We start from the raw sequence: 12,500 nt of genomic DNA, 5'->3' as shown, positions 1-12,500 counted from the left end.
AACAGACAGTTGATCATAGGCTCTAATGAACCGTTCAACTGTTTCTGTATTGACGAGTTTCAATCACAGCACTCAGCCTAGAAAGGTGGGTGTCGGTCACATGAAAGCTCTGTGCTGAAGTAAAAAGAAATCATGAGTTTGTCTTGACTGCTACCTGTGTGAAAAAAGAGCTGTGCAGAGCGAACCATATAGAGAAAGAAAGGACATGCTGTCATGTAAATAAGATAAATCACATATCCACCTTAAATAACTTCTGTTGAGATCTGGCGCTGTTGGGCCCCTGAAACTGGATAGTGAGATGTGACTGTGGCCCCTACAGGGTTACAGTCAGAGGGCTTCTGTCAGTGAGTCATTAGTCGATTTAAGTCTTTTACTCCCAGAGTAATAGTAAATTCAAGCAGTACAGAGGATAAGCTTGTCAGTGCATGTACAGTTTCTGAAATAAAACACAAATAAACAAATGCATGAATATACGAGTTATTCCTTATATCCAGCATTATATAAGCATTTAAGGACTATAACTTAAATCTGCATCTTCTCTACATCAGTATTAAACACAAAAAGGTAATAATATCCCCTCTTATGTTATAAAATCACATTTAACCACGTTACCTAAATATTTACAGTAATATATGGCAGCTATAGGAGCTAGCCAGTTAGCGTATCACTCAGTGCAACTAGTTTGGGATCAGATTAATTACTGAAACGTCTGTTACAGCAACACAATGAACAGACCTTACCCAGTGTATACACTTAAGTAAAACAACATAACATCATAAAATAGTCACGTTATTGTGCTTCATGAATCTTGTCACAGTAACATCATAACTTGAATCATCAGTGATGACTGCACCGCGTTTGTCGGCAGGAAAAGTGACCTTCAAGGGGAGGCGGGGGGGTACCATTGGGAGGCCGGGGCACCCCCCCCCCCTAATAATATAATGGTAGGGGAAACGCTGTAAAACGGAGGATATGCATATTGGAAGGACACATTATATGGAGACTATCTAAACATTAATCTTTCATGGGCTATGAGTGGCATCTAACAGTGGGACAATCGACTTCTGACAATGTTGCAGTTGTGTCGTGATATTACTGTTACTGGGATTTACTGTGATCTAAAGTTAATTTCAGTTCACCAAAGTAGACATTAAAAGTTGTAAAAAAACACGAAAAAGAGGGCTGCAAGGAATAGAGCTTGTGGTTAAAATCTTAGTATGTGACCATGGTAGCAGGAGCATAGTGGAGAGACAAAATATCAGTTGTCAGAGGCAGGGGATGTGGAAAAGGGGCAGAGAGAGACAACATGAGGGAGGGAGGCCAGGTTGAACTTGGGATCGTGTAACGCTCATTTACCATAATTACCCCTGGGTTAATTTCTTACCAGATTACCGTGAGTGGGAAGCTAAGGCTGGGAATCCGGCAGTGTGAGTGTGTATGTGTGTGTTTGGGTCACTCTGAGGGGGGTTAGATTGGGGTGGCCCCCCAAACAGCCCCCACTTCAAGCTGAAGGGCCTCCTTTGTGTTATCCACCACCAGCAGGAGGTCTCCTAGGAATTCTTGCCCAAGACGGAGAGCCTCTCCCTGGCTTTCCAGCCCATAATGTGCCCCGAGGCTAAACTGAGCTCCAGGGGTCAGAAGGATATGAAATACTTCATTCTTAGATTACATCTTATATTGGAGTCTTTGTGGAAGCCTGGAAGTCAAGAAACGGTGACATGCCCGCTTTTTTAATGCAGATTGACTAAATGTGCCTTTTAGGTCAAAGTTGCAAGATAATAAAATGTTGTAAAAGAATAGGATCATTAGAATATACTGCCTGTCAATTCAAAACAACGTTTTTATCTGGACTCTGTGTGACCCGAGATTGCTAACTGGCTTTACAGGCTTTTGCACAAAGCTCATTTAATTTGGGTTAGGACTCCAATCCTGATCTTTAATATTTCCCTTATTTAACAGGATGGTAAAATACTCTAGTTTCCCACAGCTTGTGAAGACCACCACAGAGCTGAAAATGAAATATTCAAATGTGTACAAACACAACTTTCAGAGCCATTTTATTTGCTTACACTACATTTCCAACAATTTTGGGCATTTAGCTGAAATGTTCAGTTCCCCATTGCCATCCATTATCCACCATGTTTATGTATGCTGTGTGTTCCTATCTCTGGCCAAATCCAGTCTAAAGATCCAGCAGGACTGAGTAGCTTAGCACAGATGCTCCTGTGTCTGCCTGGTTCCTTGGGCTCAGATCTGAGTGCCAAACCCTCTGTGTTTTTGTTGTGTGTATTCGTATTGGTGAGCACATGCCGGTGTGTGAATGTGTGTGAAGGCGCAAATGAGTCTGAAGGATGCCAGCCCTGCCCAGAACAGCCCAGCTTCACACCACCAGAGAGATGTGGCACAAAGAGACCACTGAGCAAGTGAGAGAAAGTGTGTCTGTGTTTGAGAGTGTGTGTACACTTTCTTAATGCCTCACTAACGACGGCGGTGTATGAACGTGGCCTTGTGCCGGAGGAACAAATGGCAGAGTGTTAGCTCATTTGGAGAAGGAAACTTGTCCTCGCTCTCACCAACACTAATCTCCATCCCTCCTCCTCACTCCCTGCACCGACAACCTCACTCTTCACCTCTCTACCTTTCCATCACCCCCCCCCCCACACACACACACACACCCCTGCTTTAGCCACTATGTACTCCATCCTTAAAACTAATCCCCTACCTTCTTTCACTTTTTAATGATCTGATTCCAGCTCTCCATCATCTGCCAACTCCATCAGAGCGATTCCAGTTTAAACAAACCACGTGTACAGTAGCATACAGTATGACTGTGTGTGTGTGTGTGTGTGTGTGTGTGTGTGTGTGTGTGTGTGTGTGTGTGTGTGTGTGTGTGTGTGTGTGTGTGTGTGTGTGTGTGTGTATACATGCCACTCTGTTTACCAACCATATAAAACATGCAACACTGCAAATATCCATCTCCTCATTCAAACTCTTACGGTTGAGGGGGAAAAGTCCGGGGGAGGTCCCCCTCCTCTCAACAGATTTACACTTTACCTGATGGAAATCATGGAAATCTCTCTTTTTACAATATAGGACCTTTTATATAACAACCATCACAACCTGATCCAATTTATAATTATAATGGACTGAAAATTTAACTTTGGAACACAGATGTCAATGAAACTCCTGTAAAATACCCAATAAATACCATGTCCAAAAGAATATACACAATTCTAACTCTATAATATATGAATAACACAACTCTAAAAAGTGCTGTGATTAAACATCCACCTTTATTAGTAACAGGGTAAGTATCTAAGGTAATAAAATGCAGAAGTCCAGGCTACAAGCAGTAGACATACAGCAAAGTCTTTTCCCGACTGACTAACTTGACAGGGGAAAAAAAGATTCAGAGTACCAGATAGTTTATGTTAACCTCACGCACACTGCTTAGCAAAACAGACCAGAGAAAGACAAAATGCAATCAAAGATATTATCACTTTACTCTCCAGAGCTCCATGCGTAGATAAACTGTTCCGTTGCTTATTTTTAGAAGAGCATGCAGATGACTTTCAAAATAAGGCACATGCTGGGGCTTATAAGAAGACAGAGAGTGGCTCTAAAACATCATTCTATTATCTCTGCTTGGCACTAGCCTTTTTTGGCCGAAGAAAACCAGCTAACAGTGTGTGAATAAATAAGTGTGTTCAGAATATGGTCAAGTAAACATATGACAATAAGTTCATCATTTCTAGGAATGTTTACTTGTCTGTAATACAAGAATGGTTGTTCCTTTATTGTAAAAAAAAGTTCAGAGGAATTTAAACACGTAATGTGAAAAAAATCTTCTAATATCCAGTAGATTCAGAACCACACACACAAGTTTGATCAACATGTACTGTACTCACTGAGTTCAGAAATGCTGCCCACACAGGTAGCCAGCAGGGACTGTTCCAGCGTCCTCAGCTCCAGCTGGGCATAGGCATCCTCCCTGCTGTCCACAGACGTCTGCTGGTTCTCTGTGTAGGGACTGAAGTGAGCCGGCAGAGACAAAACACCTACAGAGTCGAAAATAGAGAGAGAATGGCATTCATGATTTTTTTAATACATTTGTGAACAGTGCAAACAATTTACTTCCACAAATTCAGCAACCAACCATCCACACTGCTTTTGCAGAAGTCCCAAAACAATTGCTGGTGGTATTTACATAGTGAATTTATAATCCTGGTAACATGTAACCCACACCGCTGAGGGCAAATAAACACACAAGGGAACATGAGCCTGGCTCTCGACACATTCAGGAAAATAAACAGAGCGCACAATGACATAAGGCTAATACAAACAAAACAAAAGCACAGTGCATCAAAAGCAGGCTGAGGCCTCACAGTACAGAATATCAAGCCACATCAAGTCTGAAGACACCAGTAAAAATATAGTATAGTCGAGTATATGGAAACACTCAGTAACATTAAAGGTTTGGTACCGGTTCATACTTAGGATGACGTCAGTCAAAAGAGTGCTCAAAGGGTTAAAAGACCACCAGAAGCCCAGGACCCTAACAACCCCTACCCTGGCCTTTATTACATCAGCACACATACACAGATGAAGAAACAAACAAATATTTTTTAAGATTTTTATAGAAAGCAGCATTCCTCACTAACACATACAGTTAATATGTTGTAAGGATGGGTTTTATGTCTTGGCTCTGGATGGAAAGACTTTTAGTGTTTGATGCACTGGATGTAAGTACTTGAGAAAAATAGGGGGTTTGAAAGAGGTTAGAGGAGACAGGATCCTCTTACATTAGTATTTGTTAAAGGCATCCTTTAAAGTAGAGATTTTTATCAAAAAGACAAGGAAAAAATAGCCAATCAATCAACTAATGAGGTAAAAGGATGGTTTCTACAATCTAAATAATAGGATTTCATGGTTGATATGCAGGATGAAATCACTGATTTTCTAGGGTACTCTGTCTACTGTTGTAGCGTGTGGTGCCACTACAGTCAATCTAGGATATGTGTGGTATTTCCTTTTTGAACAAACCCTCTGGAGACCCAGTCAGCCAGTCAGACAAGCTGGATGCATAATGTTAAGGAGAACATGGAAACCTATCAAAGGAGTATCACTTACCTCCCTTCATGAAACCAGATAACAGATAAATTATGAGATGTACCGTTTAAACACCAGGTTTGCTTTTTTATTCTACATGGCAGCTGGTTGTCCAACTAATTGCCGGCGAGGAGATGACATCATTCTTATATAACTCAAGGAGGTCATTCTGCTCTGTGGTTTGTTGTTTTGCTCTTCTGATTGTGGTTTTCCAGTTAAAACAGATAGGCAGTGTGACAAGTAAAGGAGAAAATATAGGCTGCTGTTTTCGGCCTCGGCTGGCTGTTAGCTTCACACAAGCTAATGAGGGTGTGGGAGCTAACAGCCAGTTAGCTCCCACACCTTTATTAGCTTTGCCTGGAGCAATATGTGCTTGTTTAAGAAGTGTGCTGTTAGCTACAGTGCAGCAAGTACATCTAGGTGGACATTGTTATCTGCTCAAATGTTAACTCTTATTTTGGCTTTAGTAGCAGAAGAGAGCTCTCTGCCAAACCAGGGGAAATGAGTGGGTGATGGCTAGGGATAAAAAAGAGAAATGGAAAAAAAGGAAGGATGATCGGGACAGGTTTGTGATTTATTTACAAAGTCTGAGGGAAAAGGCCTCATCTCAAACTCTCGCTACACTCTCAAAAGGGAAAAGATGGGCTGCCATCCCCAAAATGACATTCCCATGTGCTTCCGGCAAGCAGTGTCCTGTCATTGGAAATCTGAGAGGGATGTTGAAAAGAAAGAACGCGGATGTGTAAAATCATTTCTGAAGTCTCTTATTCTCTTATTCACCACATGACACAAGAGGAGATTGAATGTTGTAAAAAGAGGAAGAAAAAAAACTAAACCAAAAGAGCAGACTGAATCTAGGAAAAGGACATAATATTTTAAAACCAGTGGTTTACCAATAAACCTTTTCACAGAATATACTAGAGATTATGGCTAAATGTGCTTGCAGTAAACATGTTCTGTGCCTAAAGCTGGAACAAGTTTCCAGATTGAATGTATGACCAGACACTGACATCCTTTAAATCCTGGTTAAAACATTCAGCAGAGGTGATATTTGAGAGTGACAATTATATCTTATCCCAGATCTCACATAAGCAAGGGTGAAGCTTGTGGCATGCTATATAAGCAGCAAATGTGATATTAGCATTGTTAAGATACTTAATAGAATAACATTTCTTATAGCAACATATGTGCTGGATATACAGTATGTTGCATTGAGTGGTTTTTGTGTGTGGCGACACAATCTGAGTTGTCTATCTGAAGAGGCGAGCAGGATTTACTCATTTTATACTGCAGGGTTTATGTCCCAGAGTGAGGGCTCAGTCTAATAGATCACCTTGCTGCACAAACATTCTGCTGTACCATGTGCACAGCAGTAGCCACAGCCTAATTTGCAACATGGTGTCAGTTGTGTATGAATGGACATAAGCACGTACTGTATAACAGTAAAAGTAAGGTTGTATATCAACGGTTCTATAAAGACAGTGAGAAGGAAGTATTATTATTATGATTTAGAGGTACACGGTTCATGATATGTTGACTTCTTTAAAAAAAGGCTAGCAAAGAAAGAGAAGGACACTTAGTAGTCTATAGTAGTGCTACATATATTAAAAACATACAGATAGAATTAAATACATGTTCACTCTGGCAGAGATATGCTGCCAAAGGGAATTTAGTCTCACTCTCGTACTTTCTCTGCACCATCTGACTTGTATAATATGTGCTGACTCCCCGTTACAACACAATGGAAACGCCTGCCTCTAGCAGAGTGCCACTGCTACAAAGAGCATGCACGTCAGACCACCAAACCGTACACAGGCTTCAACACATCCCTGTTCACTCACACAAGCACAAACATACCCATACACTCACTTCTGTGCATATAAAGTATGTCTGCGCTTCTCTGATGTGTGACATTAAGGTATTTTGGTAATTATGATGCTTTTTCAGCTTATTAATCATTCCTTTAATTACATTGAGCCCACATAAACATGGGTGAAGCATTAGGTGGGTGAATCTCTTTTCCCCCCCATTAATCTTTAATGGCTTTGGACTATTTTTTTTGTTTTTTTTTAGTGAAGGCTGCATTCTTGGGACCTCTCACATCTCACTCTCCTGAACTGCCTTGCTGTATAAACCATCATGGTTTATGACCACCATAACTAAAGTGGCCTCTATGACAGACTAATAGGTGTTACTGTATTCATTTAGAAACGGCTTGATTCCAGCTAATGTCAGAGAGAGAGAGAGAGAGAGAGAGAGAGAGAGACTCGTGCCTCCTCCGGTGTAAGAGCCATTTTTAGAGATTTTGTCTCATAAGTGAGGGTGTGTGAAAACAAATGTATTTGTTTGTAGGTGTGTGCAAGACTGTGTGTCAATGGGAGGGAGCAATGGTGTGTGCAAAAGACCATAGTTATTCTGACATCCTGTTATGTGACTTACCAAGAGCATCATATTGACTTCACAGTCTTCACACTACATATTTGCATAACATATTAAATGGTTCAAAACAGAAACCTAATAATACCTGGAGGACTAATTAAACCAGTATAATGAACCGGTAAACAATTAAGAAATCATAAAGCAACTGTTACATTTTTGCTTCTTGTATTAAAATATGCCAATTAAAACTATTAATTACTACTCATTTTGCAGCTCACAGCAACCATCACACTGAAAGAAACATGTCTAACAGGCATTTGATGTATTCTGAAGTAATTACTTTAACAGAATAATCTTAGCCTATATTTAGGATGCCTAAAATAGACATGTCTTGAACAAAAGCAAAATCTTTAGAAATGTTAATATAGTTTCAGTTGATTCTGCCATATTCTATCAAAGCTGTGGCAAATATTTGCACACCACCACACTCTCAGTAGTTCCCACAGTCCCACCCCGTTCCTTGCTTCACCGCTGAACCCCAGCCTGCGTCATCTGGGCCTGATGCAGGTCCGCAATCCAACCAGGGCCTGTCCCCACCACCACCACTAATATCAAGAGCACCAGTAGCTCCAGCACTTTATGCATCATTTTTCTTTGGCACTGCGAGAGACTGAGGATAAGACAAAGAGGAGGGGACGAGAGAAGCTGAGAGAGACGGAGGAGAGTAGAGCTTTGGTGGAAGACGAATGAGTCATGCAGTGGAGGGATATAACTGAGGAGGGACTGGAGGGGAAAGACAGGAATATCTGTGAAAAGGGTTAGGCAGGGGAAGACAAGTGGCACAAGGGATTCATTCTTTTGCGGCCGTTATGGTTCCATTTCTGAGGTTGACCCTGCAAATGTCATGTGGGAATCCCAGCTACAAATCACGGCTGAGATGTACCACAAAGCCTGTGGCGGTCCCCAGCCCACTGAAACTATCTCTCGAAACCATTGCAGCTGCTCCGAGCTCAGCCACAATGATGTTGTACATGCTGCCATAACAAGGTCAGAATAATCCAACAACTCCTTTTTATTGCCGAAAGATTTTGAAACGTTGCCCAGCTAAGCTGTCACGTTCAATTAGGTGCTTTAATGGGTCATATCACCTTAATAATATTGCAGTCAAATTAAATTTCAATCTAACTTTGAACTGCGTATGCTAATAAAAAGGTGCCGAAAATCACCTTGAGCTAGAGCTAATGGAACTGAACATATCACTGCTTTTCCCACAAGCCTTGACTCTCATTTTTTGTTTCTCTTGTGATTTCTCACATTATCTACCAATGTTGTAATTTGTTCTACTTGATTCTAAGTTTGTGCTTTTTGCACTCTTGATAGCAGCATTAACCCTTTCATGCATGGAAGACCTTAGTGGAAAATACCAAGGCTGTGGAGGACATTGCGGCTTTTCATGTCTACTTTGACAGCGAATATTTGGAAGATATTTGGGCTTCACCTTCAATGACAAGCCCGAGAAATAACTCTAAATTCTCAGACTGTGGCATAACCACACACCGTGAATCAACCTTGGATTGAATTTCCAATTTTGAATCTGTTTAGGACACACTATGCCAAGCTTTTCATGAGTAAGTATTATGGCCACATTTATCAGAACAATTTTACCGCTCATGCTACAAAGAGAGAAAACAGTTGTGTTACTGTGATACATAAACAATAATTAAAATAAAAATATTTTGCAATAAGTTTAGGTCATAACAGTGAGACGTTTTCTGTTAAAAGGGATTCAGACCCTGTGAAAGGTTCTTTTTGTGTTCCCATATTGTTCTACCAGCTCAGCCCTGATAAAAGTACATTCTTGGACTATAATTGGTCTGTGTGTGCTGGTTTGTTTTGTCTACCGTAGAGTGTTTGAAAGACAGAAGGACATGATCAGCTTTGCTCCTGCTGTATGTAGTCAGTAAGTCTCTCTCTCTCTCTTTCTCTCACGCACACACACGCGCACACACACACACACACACACACACACACACACACACACACACACACACACACACACACACACACACACACACACACACACACACACACACACACACACACACACACACACACGCACACACACGCACACATGCACACACACGCACACACACGCACACACACAAACACGCACCACCAGTGAGCACCTGCCTTGTCTCATTTAACAGCCTCTGCATTCATTACAGGGTGGATGGATCAGAGAGCCAGGGAAAGGGGGCTTCAAAGACACTTCCCCTGCCCAGAAAGGAGCTCTGATTCTTGGCCAGGAGGCTATAGTCCAGTCCCTGTGTGGAGGCTGGAGGGTGGACAGTCACACAAAAGTACAGTGTTTGACAGGGCTGTTATGTTTCACCCCCACAGTATCTTAATCTTCTCTTTCTCAGACAGTGTGTCTTTCACAGAACAAAAGACATACACATGCTTGTGCTTTATTTCATGTCAGTGGAAACCTTAGGCCAGATGTGATCGTTCACTCACAGGCTTGTTTTCCACACTTAAAAGCACCAAAACACCTGTTTTTCGCACATCCAACCTCACCCACACACCGACATCCTCCCCACCCCCCAACACACACACCACATTCTTCTTGCCGTTTCTCAGAGATTGTGTGCCACTCTCTCTTGTGTTGGAGGCACTGAGCATAATTTCCAAGAGAAAAATAGTGGGATTGATGAATGAACTTTATTGTATATGTATGTCTCTCTGTAGAATCAGAGGGATAAGCTTCATTCAGTTTCAGCATACAGGGTTAAAAATATCCATGTGTTTGCTTGCTCTGGCGAGCCCTCGTCACATTCCTTATCTAAACAGAATTCAAGTGGGACAGAGGGGCATTTAGAAACCTAAAGTGGTCTATTAGTATTTGGGCTAAAAATAATCATTCATCTGACAAGTTAGCATCTGACAAGTTAGCATATAAGCGTGTCTTTCAAAATACAAACTACCTATGGATGGATATGGGGGCAGACAGAGAAGCATTCATTAGCTGAAGCTGCTTATAGTACACTTTCACTGGAATATTTGTGTGAGTGGTTCGAGATGTTTCTGATTTAAAATCTGATCTCACATACACACACACAGAGACTGTGATTGACAAATGAAGTGGGGTCTGGTCGATGTCCCCTGACACCTCTGGTGACCCTGGACTGCATGGGGTCACAGGTCAGATGTGGTGCTCAGCTGGGGCTAAAAAAGGAAGTGACCTTATCAGCTGTGTAAAAGGGGGCTTCCCTAAGTAACTGAGGGAGAACACCCACACACATCATTAATCATTGCAAGACACAAGCTAAGATGGACAGAGAGGAAAGTTCCTATCTTTGATGAATGACTCGCATGTATGGTTAAAAAGAATTTCATGTGCCTAATCTGCCGGCTGTTATCCAACTGTTGCTGTTATCCAGCATTAAGCTTTTGGCTAGTTAAGATGTTTTCTTGGAAGTAAAACAGATACCACATGGAAGGTTAAAACTAAGATAGGAAAGTTTGAAATAAAGATTTGAAAGTTTAAAATCTGGTCCCTGTCTACTGCTTAAGGTAAGATTTTTGGATATGTCCACTAGTAGAAGTCTTCCTGAAATCCCAGGTTGCAAAGCCACAAAGATTACATCTGAATCTCCACAATGTATGCAGAGTCTTCGAAAGAAGCATGCTGGCTGTGTTTAGAATCTTGGACATAAACATTTTGTGATATTGCAGATATTACACTGCAAGTCTTAAGAACTATAAAGTTGTTACTGCAACTATAGTCGGTTCTTATGGAATGAAACATCTACAAAGACGGATACCTCATGGTATTCTATTGAATTTATACAAGACAGGGGGATGTCATTGTACAACATAAAACACAGATTTTTCTATTTTTCTTAAAGTTGTAAAGTAAAACACAGGTAAAGTGAATACAGAGCAGGTATGTATGCTGTAACATATTTTAAAAAACAGTGCCACAATGTAACTGTTGAACTGTAAGCTCTGCAATTACATACCTACAACCAACCCTAAACACACACACACACACACACACACACACACACACACACACACACACACACACACGCACGCACGCACACACGCACGCACGCACGCACACACGCACACACGCACACACGCACACACACACACACACACACACACACACACACACACACACACACACACACACACACACACACACACACACAGGAGTGGTAGGATTCAAGAGGGTTTTGGTTTCCCACAGCCCTGAAAAATATCGCCATAAGCTCCTCTACACAACCAACCCTAATCCTAAACATGACTTCAGCGTTCACCCCCTTATCCCCTCTCCTCCTTTACTCTTCCCCTTTCTCTCTCTAATCATATTTTATATTTCACATTCCAGGCCAACTGTGGAGCCTCTGGCTATCTAGTCTCACTCAACATCCCCCACTTTCCATACGTGAAGCCACTTTACAAAACAAAAGGGACAGAATAGCTCCATTATTGGATGATTAGGTTTTATAGGTTTCACTGGCTTATAGTAAAGTACTGGGGGTTGGAAATAGTACACTACTCTATAAGGAGGCTTGTTTTGTTTTGTTTATGACACCGGGTGAGGGAACTTAAACACCCTGCAATAACACATCCACAGAAACATCTAACCTCAAAACCGCCCTCTCATAATCAAATCCACTTTCGCTGTTGAGATGATGTCACCACCTAAAACACTGCCAAGAGGTGAAGTTTTTAAAATATAATGGGGGAAGTACATGCACTTTGGTCAAGAGCAGTGAACCTCAATCTTTTTTATTGTCAAAGACCCCTAAATTGATGCACATTAGGTCATAGTGCCCCATTTCATAACTTCACTTAAGGGACCCCCATCTGAAAACATTTTGGTGGTTAGTACTACAGTTGAGAAAACTGTGGGGGAAGTGAAACCTATGATTCTTACTCACACTGGGTTCACTTCTCAAATAGTGGAAATAAATTATTCCCAATTTTTCTGGGGGCCCCAG

General features: G+C 41.4%; 1 protein-coding gene across 1 annotated transcript in view; it reads right to left on the bottom strand.

Annotated features, from left to right (window-relative positions):
• abtb2b (ankyrin repeat and BTB (POZ) domain containing 2b) overlaps positions 1–12,500 on the bottom strand; it is a 47,714-nt gene that overhangs the window by 14,531 nt on the left and 20,683 nt on the right. The window contains exon 2 of the mRNA XM_083917327.1: positions 3,909–4,058. Within this exon, the coding sequence (XP_083773453.1) occupies positions 3,909–4,058 (150 nt within the window). The remainder of the gene's footprint in view (positions 1–3,908; positions 4,059–12,500) is intronic.

This window comes from Echiichthys vipera (genome assembly GCF_963691815.1).
Source record: "Echiichthys vipera genome assembly, chromosome: 7".
NCBI lineage: Eukaryota > Metazoa > Chordata > Actinopteri > Perciformes > Trachinidae > Echiichthys > Echiichthys vipera.
The sequence above is the reverse complement of the archived record's forward strand: the minus strand, read 5'-3'. Positions and strand labels throughout refer to the sequence as shown.